At 45.6% G+C, this 16991-nt stretch overlaps 1 protein-coding gene across 6 annotated transcripts in view; it reads left to right on the top strand.

The window, feature by feature from the left end:
• Positions 1 to 16991, top strand: part of dpp6a (dipeptidyl-peptidase 6a) — a 178707-nt gene extending 161716 nt beyond the window's left edge. For 4 of the 6 annotated variants that reach the window (XM_018747855.2, XM_018747874.2, XM_029246223.1 and 1 more), the window contains 18 exons: positions 1003 to 1157; positions 1238 to 1335; positions 1444 to 1567; positions 1962 to 2000; positions 2392 to 2499; positions 2940 to 3031; positions 3388 to 3435; positions 3549 to 3673; positions 6375 to 6422; positions 9304 to 9402; positions 9574 to 9643; positions 10609 to 10803; positions 11029 to 11083; positions 12527 to 12626; positions 13323 to 13381; positions 13492 to 13564; positions 14003 to 14076; positions 15113 to 16991. In XM_018747855.2, the coding sequence (XP_018603371.2) occupies positions 1003 to 1157; positions 1238 to 1335; positions 1444 to 1567; positions 1962 to 2000; positions 2392 to 2499; positions 2940 to 3031; positions 3388 to 3435; positions 3549 to 3673; positions 6375 to 6422; positions 9304 to 9402; positions 9574 to 9643; positions 10609 to 10803; positions 11029 to 11083; positions 12527 to 12626; positions 13323 to 13381; positions 13492 to 13564; positions 14003 to 14076; positions 15113 to 15262 (1712 nt within the window). In that variant the 3' untranslated portion in view covers positions 15263 to 16991. The remainder of the gene's footprint in view (positions 1 to 1002; positions 1158 to 1237; positions 1336 to 1443; positions 1568 to 1961; positions 2001 to 2391; positions 2500 to 2939; positions 3032 to 3387; positions 3436 to 3548; positions 3674 to 6374; positions 6423 to 9303; positions 9403 to 9573; positions 9644 to 10608; positions 10804 to 11028; positions 11084 to 12526; positions 12627 to 13322; positions 13382 to 13491; positions 13565 to 14002; positions 14077 to 15112) is intronic. The other 2 variants (XM_018747864.2, XM_018747884.2) reach the window with 1 other exon arrangement.

Here is a 16991-nt window from a genome sequence, read left to right as displayed (position 1 = left end):
AATTTTCACTTTCACATTCAGAATGTTTCTCTCAATCAATGTCAAAAGAGCTCATTAAATCAATTGTGATTCAGTGTTTTAAGACAAAACGTGAAAAAGTTCGTGGAGAGGGATGAATACTTTTTTAAAAGAACTGTGCTGCGTAAGTGATGTCACAAAAGGATTGCTTTATGAGTTGGCTATAATTAAAAGTTCAGCAGAAGCAGTGTTACAGCTAATAATAATAACAATTTTCTTAGCTGATGCGTTTATCCAAAGCAACATGCATACTTGGCCTTTCCTCTGAATATTTTATAGAAAGGGAGCCCAGCCTTTGCGTAGTTTCATTTTAGCTGTTGCATGAAGATGATGAATTATGTATACTAACATCAGAACTTGCGGGTTAAGCAGTTATAAGCTCCCAGTGATGTAATTTACCAGTGTTAAAATTGTGGTAGTATGTGCACTGATGAAACCTGTGACGTAACTGGAGTCTGACACCTCAGGAGGACAGGGCCCAGAACCAAACCTCTGCTGCTCAGGACTAACCACCGTCTCTTGGAATGACCACATTTGTGCCTCCTTCCTTTTCACAGTACTCATTCCTCACCTGGAGTGTGTCTGTGTGTATGTGTCTTGCTGTTGGGTGGCTCTTCAGATTTCTATTTTGTTGAGCTTTGTTGAACCTTTTCTCATTCAAATTCTGGCCTTCTGGCTAATCTGTGTGTACCTCCCCCAGGTACAATCCTCCATTCAAATGAGTGAATAGCTGCTCAGGGTTATTATGGTATCTGTTTACTTAGATTTGGGCATTTTCACATGTTCCCTTGTTATCTTGCACAAGTCTTTTTGAGCAATTGTATTCTTTTGCAAGATTTTGTGTACACGGTTTCCTGACACAAAGGGAAGGGATTATGTAATCCTTGGTTGCACCTTGAGTCTTTGAGTAATTTGCTTTTCAAAATTTTGGGGGAAAAGAATCCATGCATTCATTTAGGTAAACCTTCTTTTAATTTCCTGCAGAGGAGATATTCCAAACCCACATCGCCCACTGGTGGTCATCGGATGGCGCCAGGTTAGCGTATGCTACCATCAATGACACCCTGGTGCCCCAGATGGAGATTCCCATGTTCACGGGGTCCGCCTACCCCACCGGGAAGGAGTACCATTACCCGAAAGTGAGTGTGGTCCAAGCTCATCGACAGGATGGGATCTCCAATCATGGGGGTTGGAGCTCTCACTCTCTTGTTTTCCTCAGGCGGGGGAGGAGAATCCCATGATCTACCTGTATGTGGTGAACCTCAATGGCCCCCTGCACACCATGGAGATGAGACGCCCAGAAGACCCCCGCATTGGGTGGGTAACTCAAGCACAGCCGCAGGGCGGAGCTCATATCTCAACACACTGCTTTTGCGTTAGATGCCAGACTGCCTCTGAAAGTGATGCCCCTGAATGTTGCGACAGGGAGTACTACATCACCATGGTCAAGTGGGCCACCAGTACCAAGCTGGCTGTTAACTGGCTGAACCGGGCCCAGAACATCTCCATCCTGACCCTATGTGAGGCCACCACTGGGGTGTGCACCAAGGTAAAGAGTGGGACTTATACGTGGAAAGTATTCACCCAGTAGACTGCTATCAGAATTTGCTGTGTTAAATATTACAACAGATTTGAACTGGATTTCTTTTTTGTGGATAACAAAATATACTTAATATTTTGATAGGCCATAATCACTTTTATTGTAAACAACGAATGAATAAAAAATGGACAAATCTACCTTTGAAATCTATTCACCTCCTTTAGTCCTTCAGCATATAAAACTTGTTCCGTGTTTGTATTTATTCTGAACTAAGACCATACTGGTACATAAGTAGTGACTGCTCCCACCACTCTATTATCCAAGGAGTGTCAGGCCAAACAAATGAGTGTTGTGTCTTGTGACAGTGATAGCTTTTTTTTTTCCCACTGTATTATTTTTCCAGAAACATGAAGACGAAAGTGAAGGCTGGCTGCACAGGCAGGTGAGGGGGGGAAAAAAAAAAAAAAAAAAAAAAACTGGAGTCAGGGCCAGACTTGAGAGATGTGTGATGGGCATCAGCCTGTGCATTGAAGGCCTACTAGGGTCTGAAGGTAAAAAAAAAAAAAATTAGGGGTTACAAGTAAGAATAAATGTAAGGGCCATAGAAGTATAATCTCCTAAATACCCGTTGTGGAGTATCAAAAATTCAAATGTTAATGTCATCTGTTCATTGTGTAATAATGTAGCTACAGCAATTCAGTGAGGCTAAGGGAAAAATTACAGGGTAACACAGTGTGAAGATTTGCAGTGGATCGTGACCAGCAGGCAGAGCGGGGGAGTCCTGGAGAAGTCAGACTGATGCCGAGGTTCCTGTGTGTGTAACACTCCTGCAGAATGAGGCCCCCTTGTTTTCCAAAGATGGGCAGAAGATGTTCTTCACAAGAGCTGTGTTCCAGGGTGGAATGGGCAAGTTCTTCCACATCGCCATGTCCTCCTCACGGGTGAGGCCCCCTCCTTTGCCCGTGACAGCAGATAAGATAGGGTCCATGCCCACTGTGTCATTGGTTGTGTGCTACCTTTACCATTTTAAAGGTCAAGTGATGGTTACTTCTGTCAGCGTGTCTTGCCCCTATTTCTACTCCTTACCTGTGTGTTTTGTCACCAGTCACGTGGATGTGAGGGGCAGTAAATTGGACAGATCTTAAGGTTTCCATACTCTCACACTGTAGTGAGACACACCAGACAGAGCTCACTTCTCGACAGCTGCTTATCACTCATCCTCGTCATAATCATCACGGTCTCGGTGTGCACAGCCGAGAGCTCATACACGTTAGTTTTGGACAGTGCTTGCATGGCCACTAATGCCTAAAAGATGGTTGGCTTTGCTGTTAATATGCTGGCGAGATATAAATCACCCAAACATAGTTTTTTCCTCTCCAAGCCAAACGCGAGCACCGACAATCTCCAGTTCATCACCTCCGGCGACTGGGATGTGACCGAGGTCTTGGCCTACAACGAAGATAAACAGCTGATGTAAGAAGTGCTGAGTTATGGGGGTCACAACGATATGGTACATTTCAGTGTTCAACAGGTTTTGCTTACAGTAAAGATCTTCCAGAGCCATGTAACAAATGCAGTAGGCCCCTACTTCAGTGATCTATCAAAATGCCCTAGTGGACAGGGAAACACTTTTTTTTACCTTAAATGTACCTCTGTCCCACATGCATATGAATTTCTGTTAAGATTATTCTCCCCTCCATATCTAGCCTTATAGCCCTTGTTAAGCAAAAGTAAAACTGGAAAATGTCAACATTATTTCCAGTTTCAAACAGAAGGTAAATAGAAGCAATGAGGATTTATTGTGAATGGTCTGTGTGGGTATTTCGTAGATACTTTCTGAGCGCCGAAGACGACCCCAAACGACGGCATCTCTACAGGTTGTACGGATGGGCTTAAGCGCACGCACACTGGTCACCGTGTGTCATCTTTAAGTTTGTCCCAGTCCCGATGTCCGTGTAACGGCCGGTGACGGTTCCCATGTGCGTTGCAGCGCCTACACTGTCGGCCACTTCAACCGGCGCTGCCTGTCCTGCGACACCCGCTCCGGTGACGAGTGTGGATACGCCAGCGGCTCCTTCAGTCTGGACATGCACTACTTCCTCCTCAACTGCAAAGGTGGGTGTGACACTCAGAAGCCCCACTCCCATGTGCCTCTCTGAGGGGAGAAATTTACAGTGGTGGCACAGTGAGTAGCTCTGCTGTCTCACAGCACCTGGGTGGTGCAAGAGGACGTGGGTTCGCTCCCCGATCAGTCTGTGTGGAGTTGGCATGTTCTCCATGTTCTTGCCTCGCTTTGATTTCAGTTTGCAAAGATGTTTTACACCTCGCCATTTACTTTTTTGTCTTTCTGATATGTTCCAAAACTGAACAGCTGCAAAATTTGGCGGGACAGGAAAAGTACAAAAGTACCTGCTCCCGGGACAGCCAAACACAAAAAAATAAATGAGGAGTCCTGCTGTAGAAGGTGGACTTGCGGGAGCATAGCGGCCTGGTTCTGTTTCCTGAGCAACACAGATCAGCACAGGCTGGATACCAGGAGTTCAGGGGGGTAAAAATAGAGGAAATGAGGCAAGCACGCTTCAGGGCCATCTGAGCAGAAGAGCGTGGAGGCAGGATGACACTGCCACTCCCCTCCCTGTGTCGGCAGCCAGCGTGACGCGCTGCCATCTGTCCCCAGATCAGTGTCCCTCCGCTCCCAATCCGTGGCGCCCGGCTGGCAGCCCCCGTAAGGCAGCTCTGCACGCGGCTCCGAGCCCCACATGAGTCAGGAGGTGCCCCCGCTGCGGCTGCCAGCCTCTTATTCATCAGTTGCTCATCAAGAGCCTCTTATTGTGCTTGTTCATCAAGAGGCTTTTACCGTTTTGTTTTACTCTGTTTATTCATCTGTAATTTATTTGGCATTATTTATACTTCCTTACCACACACCTGTTTCTAAACAAAATGGAAGCATGTGTCTTCAATTGCGGCCGGTCTGCCTGAATCTACTTGCAAGATGTCCCTTGTATAAATGCCCTGTGACCAATTGAATTCAGATTTAATTCAGCTAATTTTTACAGCACACTTTAAACACGTCTCCTGAGTAGCAAAAAATCATTGTTGGGAATTACGTTACGAGCAGACACCACTTGTCGTCGTTTCCTGGCGGGACTTAACTAGTGGTAGTACCACATTAAATTACTCGGGTCAGATTCCAAAGTGATGTGTTTTTGAATCGATGTATTCTCACACTGGTAACCTTTCATGTAAATGGCATGTGCGTTTGCCTGTGCTAAAGCTGTCTCCCCAAATGTCTCGGTATCCCAGGTCAGCCAGCGTAAGAGCAGGATCCTGGATGCTTTGGGCTAAATTCAAAGCGGCCGCACCCTCCCTGGCCTCATGTAAACCAGCAGTGACGTAGCAGCCTCTTTGGAATACTGGCCCATGTACCCCATGCATATTTCACATCTCACCCCTGGTTGGACAAATCCATCTGACGGGAAAATGATCCTGTGCCGGACTTAGAGATTGCCTGGCCTACTTTCCGCCGTGGCCTGTTTTTCCACCGCACTCCCATCCTTCTCGCTGCATCAGTCACCGCATTATATTTTAAAGTGCCTCGCCTGTGGCTTTTACCACAGCACCGCTGTTCTCTTGACGGCTCTCATTTGTTTAGAAGGCCGGAAAGCTATTTACGTCGCCTTTAATTGGATAAGCTGAAAACAGCCGGGCAGCAATAAGAGAGCAGACCAGACAACATCTTTCGCGTTCGCAGCACGGTCGCCAGCTACTGATGCTGGACGCTCCCTTCTGCTTCCTACAGGAACAAAGGCTGCTGAGTGTTTTGTTCTCACAGCCGATGGAGGCATTCACATTTAAATCTCCCGTTTTGAACACGAGTGCCTTTTCAGTCTGCTTATTACTTAGTCTAAACGTGATTTTCATTGTTAATGTTCGGGAGGCTTCTGAACCAGCTTTTAAAATTTCTTTAAATGTGTGTGTGTGTGTGTGTGTGTGCATTAAAGTATTGTCCTTGAAATTCACGGATTAAGTGGGAGTGCAGAGATTTTTACTTTGTGACATATGAGCTTACATGCAGTTTTCACGGTTGGTTTCAAAAACGGCAAGTAACAGTGAAGCTTTAACGGTTCTGTCTTGCACCTCAGGACCCAGGAAGCCTTGTTGTTCACACTTAAGTGTTGTCATTATGCTGCGTTAGTTGTATGAAACATACAGCTGGTTGTGTGCTCTGAGAGCTGCTCTCTCTTGTTTGTCCCCAAGTTAATTTATGCCGCCCCGTCAGGGCAGCTCGGATCAGCTGTGTGTCAAGTCCCTTGATCCGGACCTTGAAGTGTGTGACTTTGGTGCTTGTGCCCCCAGTGACTGTCAGCGGCATCCAATTTAGCTTACCGTGGTAAAGCAGTAAGCCTGTGTGAGAAGAGCGCCTCCCCAGCCAAAGGGCACCGGTGGTATTGCACCTGCGCTGACTGACAACGTAAACGTCATTTGTCTTTGTGATGTGCGACCCTGCTGGATTAAGTTTTAGGATTAATTCCTGGTAATTAGGGAATTAATTTAAAAAAAGGCATGCACTGCCAATTCATACAGTCCAGCAGGGACATATTGTGTGAGCCGTCATGATTTATTAGACATTCAGCCTTGTCTTGTGTTTTTTTTTTTTTTTTTTTTTTTTTTTGCGCTTTTGTCTTAACTACACTTCCAAATGCATAAGTGGAGACCACAATGTGTAAGAGTTGTCATTACTAATTAAACATCCACCAACTGGAACTACCGTTTATTTAATTTTATTCCTCCTCCCTCCCCCCCTCCCCATTTCCAGGTCCTGGAGTTCCCTTTGTTGCCGTGTACAGCACCGACGAAATGGAGAGTGAGTATAATTTCCCTGTCTCTGTGCACTGGTTCTTACTTTCATTCATACTGAAGTTTTCTCATTTCGGAGAAGCAGTGCATTTGTCAGATGAGTACGAAATGGAGAGGGTAGTTGAGTCAATAACCTCACGGTAAGAGTTCATTCTGAATTTGAATATGTACTGCAACGCTCCCCCTCAGCTGGAGAAGTGGAACAGAAAAGGGACGTAGAGATATTGAATGTACTTCAGTGATGCGTACAGGAAGCCTGAAGATTTTTAGGCACTAATACAATGAAGAAACACACATACAGTTGGAAAGAGTCTTTTTAAGATTCACTAAGGACACTACCTTTTACAAATATTGTATAATACAGGGTTCAACACGAACGGCTGTCTGACTGTGCAGAACAGTTCATTTGCTTACATTTTCATAGTTGAACAGGGGCAGTCACTCTAACTGTCTGATGAACAGGACGACAATGAATTAAGGCAAAATCTTAATTCAGTGCAAATTTATGCCTGGAGGGGGCTATGGTGGCGCGGCGGTTTCAGCCGGTGCCCGCTGTGTGATGGGTCTGGGGTTCGTGCACTGTTTGGGGTGCCTAGCGACAGACTGGCATCGCGTCCGGGGTGTGTCCCCATGCCCTTTGGCCTTGCGCTTTGTGTTGCCAGGTAAGGCTCCGGCTCACCGCAACCCTGCTCGGGACGAGCGATTGTTGACAGTGGATGGATGGAAAATTGCGCCTGCCGTCATTATAAATAAAAGAACTGTGATGTCATTGTCATTTGCATTTTCATTTTAAAATTGGTTTCTCACTAGGAATTGCCAACATTTGTCAAAAAAGCTCCACGATCTTGCTGTTTTTTGCCAGTTTCTATAATTTCTATATATCTCCTTTTTTGTTAGTAAGCTAACTTTCATGTGATGCCGATTACCTCGATTTCATTACAGTTTACAAGCTGTTTTAAACTAGACACCTGGCGTATTTTTGTCTTTCATAGAGTTCCAAAATTGGACAGGTGCAAATGTGATGGGATAAGAAGAATGTAAAGTGTTCCTGTCCTGTGGAAAACGAAACACAAAAAATTAATGCGGAGCCCGGTAATACTAGTAGTCTTAATCATTCCTGCATTGTGAAGTTTTATGTCAAGTGGCACCAGATCTATTTGCTGCCCATCTTTGAGAAGAAAGCTGATGTCCTTCTGTTTAGCGCGCAACAAATGAGAAATGAACCAGATTTACGATGATACCTTTAGCTATATCTTTAGTTTGTGAGTTGTGAATCCATTTCTTTATGTACATGAGTAATGTTTGCTGTGTGTGTGTGTGTGTGTCCACTATTTGTCTGGATTAGACTTAGTGTGAAATCATGTAGTGAAGCCCAGCAGTCCATAGGTTGTCAGCCTGCGTTTCAAAGTGCTGCCATTTAGTTTTTTTAGCCAGGATGGACGTTTTTATCGGGGTCCCATCTTATGTAAACAGAACATGCAGAACAGATCCACATGTAACCATGAAATATTCATGATACTTTAAGGTCAACACTGCTATGTAGGACATGGCTTTTTTTTCCCCCATCTAGCCACACAACCAGGGCTTTGCTTCCACTAGAATGGAGACCAGGTTGTCTTGTTTTTGAAGAGGGACTTGTTTGGACCGCTGCTTCCTTTCTGGAGCCCTGTGCACAAATTAAAGGCTAATTGTGTTGAGCAGGGTTTGAAGATCCAGAGAGTAGACCTTTGTAATGGTTCAGAAATGCACTTTGGAGAATTTTCAGCAGTGAGCCGGCCATGGTCTTTGGGAAAACCAATGTTCTTTACATTTATCTGATGCTTTTCTCCAAAAGAGACTTACAATGTTAGTCTACCTACAATTATTTACCCATTTATACAGCTGGGTAATGTTACTGGAGCAGTTGAGGGTAAGTACCTTGCTCAGGGGTACTACAGCTAGAGGTGGGGATTGAACATGCGACCTTTCGGTCCAAAGGCAGGAGCACTAACCACTACACTACCAGCTGTCCCTTTGCTGAAGAAGGACCCCTTCAGACTGCTGTTTGCTTGGAGATATTTCCCTCATAAGGATCTGAGCTCTTGAGGGAGGGTAGGAGCACAGGGTTAATTTGGGACTGCAAGTTACAAACCATAAGTCTTTGTTTAATGCTGCAGCAGTCTTAATAGCAGATCTGTGGAACAAGGTCGATATCCTACAGATTCCTGTTCTCCAGACGGATTAGACCATCTCTCTCACTTTTTTTTTTATGCTGCACTAGAGAAACTCTCTTCAAAACGTCTCCCTCCATTACTGCCACTGCTCTGTTTTTCTCTGACAAAGTGGAGGTTATCCTCTGAGGACACTGGAGCACCTAACGCCTGTGATTTGTTTACTCCTCCTCCTCCTCCTCTTCTTCCCCCCTTCAGCATCAGCAGGTCTGAGCTGCCATAAGTACCATAATGCTTTGCAGCAATGACTGCCGTGCACTTACATCCAGATGGAGACCTCCTGAGCCCCTCTCTGCTGAGGTTATATTGCCAAGTCCTGTTTCTTTTCATTATTCACTGCGAGAATCTGGCAAAGGAAAATGGTTTAAAATGTTTTACACAGGCTGTATATTTTCTTTAATCTACAGTGTCTTGCTTTGGTAATTATACAATAAACTTAGCACTAATTGAAGACTCCCAGAGTCAAAGCCACAGGGTAATTTTCTTATGATGCATGACTGGACATGGTACGTAGGTTTATTTCTGTCAGCAGACATGGCATCCATTCATCCCATCGCTACTTCCATTTGTACCGGGGGGCCGAAAAGATCTGGGGCGCTCATACCCAAAATCCAAATCTCTAAGAGGAAACGCACAGCACTTGCACAGAACCTGAACTTCTAATCCCCTTCTCTGCAGAGGTCTTTGATCTGGAGATGAACGAGGACCTGAACAGGAGGTTGGAGGCCATGCAGATGCCCATAGTGGAGTACAACAAGATAAACCTTGAGGATTACGGTATGTGTCCATCATCTCTTCTTCCCGCGTGGAGATTGCCCTGTTTCTTGGAGTTCATAATCCTTCTTCAGTTTAAATCTTCTGTACAGTTGGCACAGGTAACAGTACAGATGTGTCTAGAGACACTTACCTGGGTGGCAAGTACTGATTGTTGGTTGCTGCTGTCCTCAGCTCTGACCATGCAGATCCTCAAACCAGCTGGCTTCCTGTACACGGCGCACTACCCGCTGCTCCTGCTGGTGTAAGTGTGTGATCAACCCCCCCCGCCTCCACCTGTTCTACTGAATAGGTAACACCTATCACAATGAACCACAACACAGAGACAGGCGTTGCACCAGTACTGGAGCATTTCACCTTCTAAAACTATTTTTAGGATAAAAAAGGCAGGGAGTAAATTTAATTTACACATATATGTTATGAAAAGATGCTGCCTTCAGCATTTGTGCATGCTTTCACTAAGAAACACATGTATACAGTTTTTGGAATATGTGAAAGGTTGTGACGTAGTAATAGTTGGTCACACAGATACCGGAAAGGAGGAGATAAAGACAGAGTCAGTGCAGCGGTTATAATCATGACCTAAGAAACCAACCAGTGTCTACAACCACTTGTCCTGAGCAAGGCCGTAGGAAGCTGGAGCCTACCTGGCAACACAGGGCACAAGGCCAAAGAGGAGGGGGACATAGCCTGGATGGGATGCCAGTCCACTATAAGGCACCCCAAGCAGGGCTTGAACCCCACACCCACCACACAGGAGGCACTGGCCAAACCCGCTGCATCACCGCACCCCCCTAAAACCAAAGAAACAAATAATGCAAAACAAAGCAAATCACAAAACAAATTATAAAAAGTTTAGAGATATTTATGCAATTAAGCCATTAGGAATTAAAATAACGGAGAACAGGTCATAGGTGAATAAACGAGGACAAGGATGGTGCACTGCCATCACGCTGGTCATAGTAGCAGTAATGAAAGGAACAAGTAATTAAAACAGTCTGAATTACCAAAGGAAATCACTGAACATTTAGTTATTCTTTTAGTGGATTCTTTCCTCTAAAGTGACGTAGAACTCAGAGTAAACAATAGTGCGTTTCAACAACAGACCAATGAATTCTAAAATATTTTTTAGAATATTTTATTCTGTTCAATTTCAATTTTCTAACAACTTCATCATCACCCCCCCCCCCTCCCCCCCCCATCATACAGGGATGGCACCCCCGGGGGGCAGATGGTCACAGAGCAGTTCCAGATGGACTGGGCCACAGTCCTGGTCAGCAGCTTTGGCACCGTGGTAGTGCGCTTCGATGGGCGGGGCAGCGGCTTCCAGGGGACCTACCTGCTCCACAAGGTGCAGCGGAGGCTTGGCGTGTTTGAGGAGAAGGACCAGATGGAGGCACTCAAGTGCGTATGGGCAAACACACCTGCAGTGTGTGCAGCAGTGTGCGCATCGGTGTGCAGCAGCAGTGTGTTTGCAGTTTATATGCTCTCCTAAATAAAGCTTAAATAAGGCAGTAAACATGGGGTAGAAATCAGTTGCTTAAGAGCAGGTATATAGTGGTGCCATGGTGTTCATTTTTGATTCGTATTGTCCTGTTGTTATTTTGATAATAACTTTTTCAATTTCAGCATCATCGCGAAAGAGCCGTACATTGACAAGACGCGCATTGGCGTTTATGGAAAGGTAACAGCCGTCACCGTTTCCTCTAGGTGCTCCAGTTTCACTTTGTGACGCATTACAATTTCACGAGGACACGAATGTCCAGCAGTGCTACTCCACCAGTGTCACGTGACCAGGGCCTTGCCATCCGGGCGCCTGTTGCTCTGGAGGCGTAGGAGCTCCTTCACACCACTCTGTCTCGGGGGGCATAGAGAGGTAAACCAGGGGAAAGGCCAGCAGAAGCAACTAGATGAAGCTCACCGGTGGCCTGGACTGCTCTCTGAGCCAGGAAAAAAAAAAAAAAGAAGACACTGCGGGGCTGAAGATGCCTCTGCCTTTTGTTGTGTTTTTAATCCATCACAGTAGTAAAAATAGGCATCATTTGTAAAAAGCTACTCAGGATGTTCCGGGTCCGCTCCAGCAGGGCGCCCCCTTTTCCGACGCTGCCCGTGCCGCCCACGCTTGTTGTATTTAACTGCCTGCGGTAACTAGGCTAAGGCTTCTTTGGCTTTCCTTTAGCTCCCAGAGGTCCAAAAGTGAAGAAGGAAAGCACTCTCTACAGCAGGTTTTAAAAATTTACAGCGGAGCAGGGAAGCGTTTTCCCAATCGCCTTCGCACGCTCCGCAGCGCTGGTGGTCACGTCAGCCTTCGCTGCGTACGGTTTGTTTGCACAAGCGCTGTTGATTTTCAGGCCCTGCCACAATACATCTAGAACATCTGTGCTTTCATTCCGCCATCGTTTGTGTCTCCTCCTGAGCCCCCCCCCTCCAAAAGTCCCCGTTCTGCGATGGCGATAAGTGTGTAGTTAGAGCTAAAGCAGCGGCTCATGAAAAGAGGAGAGCTTTTGTCCCTGCATGGAAACACTGCTTCAACATGGCTTTAAGTTTTTGCACTCTTTCTGGGAAGAACAAAGAACCTTTCAATTGGGGGCATAATGTAAGGAATGCTCAGTGAAACTTAGACTGAGAGAGACAGTTAATGACTTCTAAATTGTGATGGAGTGACTGATCAAGATGGACCGCAAAACGCTGACGAGCTGCATCATTTCCCGAATTTCTGCGTAGCCTGAAGGCCTTCGGAGCGACATGAAAATTCCTGGTAATAAAGGACAGTTAATAATTCATCAAATGCTCTGATACTCGGACCGAGGACCATGTTTTTTTTGGGGGGGATTATACACACCTTTCTGTGTTGACACTGTGCTTTGTTCTAATTTTAACTCCTTTTGTCACGTTACTGTGAACATATTACTATTATTGACAAATATGCTGAACGCATGGATATAAGAGGAAATGTGGGTCACAAATGGAATGTGAGGATATTTGCTCAAAGGCCAAAAAGAAGATGAAACTTTTTTTTTATTAGGTAAACCCATAACACTTATTCCACAGACACACACATACATAAATGTGGTTCACTGGTGCCTACAGGTTCGTTTTTTTTTTTTTTTTTTTTTACTCCTTGCAGGTGTACGGAGGATATTTAAGCAGTCTCCTCCTCAGTGCTGATGACTCTCTGCTCAAGTGCGGCGCAGCCTTCTCCCCCATCACAGACTTCGAATTATACGGTGAGCGGTGTGGTAACAGACACGGGACCCACAGTTCGAGCCCACAGAGCAAACCCACAGCTGTGCCTGCAGATCAGCAGCTTGTGACAGAATCAGCACCCAGTCCCACATAGGAGCAGCTGCAACATCTGCCAGCAAGGAGGGTGTGAGGCCTGAGGGCAGGGGTAAAGGTTTAAAAAAAAAAAGAAAAAAAAAAAGAAACACTGAAAAATGTAATACGCTGTACTGCTTCTGTAATCTTCAGCCATATCCTGTCATCTAGTCAGAGAACCAGGGCTCCTCACCCACAGCCGCGCTTTCACATTCCTCAAAGCTCTTTGCAGCAGACCCCTCTCAAGCCGCCCCAGACGGGCAGGAGCTGATGGATCTTCTTAGGAATCACTGAGCATTTGGGAAGACTGTGTAGCTGCTGCTTACCTTGACGTAACGCAAGATTAGGAAGAGGAACAAAGGAAACAGCTGCTGTCAAGGGCACCGGGGCACCGTCTGAGACAGAATGACGACCGAGGCATGGCACGTGCTGCTCATTTGGAGCGCCTGCGGTTGTGTGGAACGCTGCGATGTACAGTTCAAACAATAGACTGGGTTCATGGTCGCTTTATCGGTGCGCCATTTGTCATTAAAGTGTACAGACACATCGGAATTTATCAAGGGAAGTAACGTCTTGTCTGTCTTCTCCTCTCTCTCCTTTCATAGCTTCTGCTTTTTCAGAAAGGTACTTAGGATCACCAAAGACAGAGTCAAGGGCGTACGGGGTAAACGCTCCTTTCAGGTTAAAGCTCAGCTTGCAAATGTTGATACTTCAGCGTGTGGCATGAGGAGAATATGAACGCAAATTCCCCCCCCCCCCCCCCCCCTCACGCAGATGGCAAATTTAGCTCATCGTGCATCCAAGCTCACGGACAAGAAGTATCTGATCATTCATCCCACAGCCGATGGTAAGCAGTTCCCTGCGAGTGGTAACTTTCTTAGCGCTTTCACAAGCACATACTCAAGTGGAATGTCAGTGGGAACATTGCATTGTATTGACTGGCGCCGTTAAAACAACATCAGCATTGCTTGTATCGGTATCTGCTTACGATCTCGTTTGGCCAGCGTGACAAGCGCAGTGCTGCTTTTTCTGAGTTCTTCTGCAAACACCCGAAACACTGCACTTTTACAGAAATGTATAAATGTGTAGCATGCAGTAGTGCTGCACTGTAGACCAAAGTCATTTTTTTATTCCAGTAGTATTTTTGTTTGTTACACACTCGATAATCTGAAATGTGTGGGAGGACTTGGGCTGGAAATACCGTTTCGCCAAAGGGGAAAAGGACATGCGAGCATCACAGTGGTCTCTCTGTGACGGCGGTGAAAACTTACCTTTCTCTCCTCAGAGAAAGTGCACTTCCAGCACACGGCCAAGTTCATCAGCCACCTGATCAATGAAAGGGCAAACTACACTCTACAGGTGAGCGTGGGATTCGCTGTGCTCATGCCAGCAGTGAAGGTGTTTCAACATTTATTTCAAGAACTAATGTGGAAAATTGGAATTAATCCTCATATTTCCTGATTAATTTATGAAGTTAAAAATTTTTGCTTTTAAAGCACATAAAATGACAACATGTAGGTGTCAGTAAACACAGTTAATGAAGCCCTGGGCAGGAAACGTGGACGTGTAATGTTCCAGTAGTTCCGCAAGCAGCTCAGAACTTGATGTTAACAAGAGATTAAACCCCTCATGACACCTAATTATGGCTTTTTTTTCTGGCCATTTGGGAAGTTGACTTCAGGAGGGAGGGTTAATCTTATTAATGTGTTTATGAGACTTTTGTAACCGGTCAGGTTCTTAAATTAGCATCATGGCTTGTTTTAATTTCCGTTCAAAGGGCGGGTAAAAGGGCCACTTAGTGAGTGTGGCTGCTGTCGACAGGGCTCTGAACAAGGGTGGCTCCCAAAATCTCGATCTTACACAACATAAATGCTATATCATAGAGGGACTAGTATATTAATCTGTGGTAAACAATCAAGATTTTCAACAATCAGTGATTGAAAACAAACAATGCTTAGTTTTTTTTTTTTTTTAATGTCATGAGTAACATGATAGAGGCAACAGGTGGCATAGTGATTAGAGCTGCTGCCTTGTACTCAAGAGGACCAGGTTTGAATCCCACCTCCTACTGTCCTACCCTTGGTCAAAGTACTTACCCTGAATTGACAGTAAAAATTACCCAGCTGTATGAATGACTGAATCGTTGAAAGTAGCTTAACACTGTAAGCTGCTTTGGAGAAAAGTGTCAGCTTCGTAAATTAATGTAAGTATAACGGTACGTGCCAGAGGGGGCCTCCACATTTACTCTCACTAGACCCAGAGACTTGTTTATTATATTGTTATTGTAAATATAGTATTGTATATATTACATTGTTATATGAATGTGCATGCATTATATTGCACTGGAATGAAAGTGGATGATTCGGGAACAAAATACTGTTTACTGTTGCCACAGATCTACCCAGATGAGGGGCATTTCCTGCACAGCAGGGCCACCAGACAGCACCTGAGCCAGTCGCTGGTGAACTTTTTTGAGGAGTGCTTCAGGCTACCGGACCAGGCCTTCGAGGAGAGACTAGAAGAGGAGAGCGAGGAGGAGGGTTAGCCGTTGGCAGGGTGCCGAGGCGAGCCAAGCACTCGATATGCAACCTCGCGGTTTTCCCTTTCTCATCTGACTCCGCTCCTCAAGAGTGTCCCGTTAGCATGCACCCGAGACCACGGCCGCCTCACAGCGGCCTGCCTTGCTCCTCCTCCTCCTCCTCCTCCTCCTCCTCATCATCATCATCTTCCTCCTGTACAACCTTCAGCTAACCATAAAAGGAACCTCCCACCGTCCAATCGATGATGACGACAGACTTTGAAAGAGCAGAAGCGGCAGCATCGATTACAGTTGCATTATGGTCCATCGCCGTCTCCCTGCAGCATCAGTTACCATTGGAGCCACTGGGGTCTCGTCGCTGTGGTCCTCAGATCCACCTGCCCGTTTTGGACCATCCCCTGGCCCTATATCCCATCCCCCGTGCGCTTTGGAGAGTCAGCTCGGTGAAAGAAGGTTTTATAGCACAAACTTTTGGGTTGAATGTCCTGCCTCTTCTTGTAGGAGTGTTCAAGGGTTAAGGGGGGGGGGGGCTTTTACATTGTTGGGTGGTACTATTTTTATTTTGTGAAGACCTTTCCACCTCCAACTGTGCTTGTGTCCATTGTTAACGTGTAAAGTAGCACACAAAATATTGTTGATGTCTCACTGGGGTATCAACTACTTGTTTTTCAGTGTTTTCAGGTTTGTCCTGATCTTGTAGCTTCAAGCGTGGTGTTACGAGTGCAGAGCAGCCTGTTCCCGAAGAGTGGAATCTCACACAGAGCCTACGACCGACTCGCTGGGCTTTGGCAACTTATGGCGCGGTGTTTCTGGCCTCTTGCTGAAACTAAAGTAAACTAGTACTGGTGACTGTGCCTTAGGGGAGAGGAAGAGCACGACCCCCGTGACCTTTCCTTGGAGGAGCGGGCCTGCTTTCAGCTCCCTGCCAACTGACCGGAGCTCCGAGTTCCTTCTTGTTGAAGTGTTGCCAGTGTTACTCATGAAGGTGTGTACACCTGCAGTCACACAGTACCAGGCGTGTAACTGAGCCAGCCGTGTCCCCCAACACACCTACACGGAGCTGTCAGTGGGACCAGGGAAGGAGGTCACTTTGTGGCAGTCACTGGTCAGTTTCAGCCAAACAAATGACTGCTTATCGTAACAGAGTTCTTGAGGCACAAGTCTTGATTTTTTTTGTTTTAAAACCTTGAATGTGTGTTCCTGTTGCGTTTCAAGTGCATGTCTGCAACCATTTGCAACTTAAAGTGCTTTTCTTCTTTTGCAGTAGTTTGGTTTGAGTAGTACTTCTGACAGAATGAATGTTCCTCGCTGAGCTGCGTCTCCTTTCAGTAGTGTAAGTGAAAACCGCGTCCTGTCCGCTTGTTGTATAAATGTTGCTCCGCATCATTTTAGTCCCTTAATATCTTAAGTGTTACTTGTATATAAAGCCTTTTGAACAATACATTTTGAGTATTTTCAGTTCTCTGGTTTCGTTAGTTGTGGTGGTATGCTAATGTGCTTCAAAGTACACTTTGGCATAAAACGCTGTCCAGGAACTGAAAGTGTGTTTGTTGGGTGAGATTTCATGACAGCGCATTCCACTTTGAGACAAAGGTGTTGAAGGAAAAAAGAAAACCCAGGATGTGGCATGAAGGATATGTTGAAAGAATAAAAGATATTTTACCATCACAGATCATGTTGTTGCTTGGCTGCAGCAATGGAGCAAGAGAAGGTCCCCAGCAAAATGTTTTACACA

The sequence above is a fragment of the Scleropages formosus genome, chromosome 19 (genome assembly GCF_900964775.1).
Source record: "Scleropages formosus chromosome 19, fSclFor1.1, whole genome shotgun sequence".
Taxonomy (NCBI): Eukaryota; Metazoa; Chordata; class Actinopteri; order Osteoglossiformes; family Osteoglossidae; genus Scleropages; species Scleropages formosus.
This window is presented reverse-complemented; position numbering and strand designations above follow the sequence as displayed.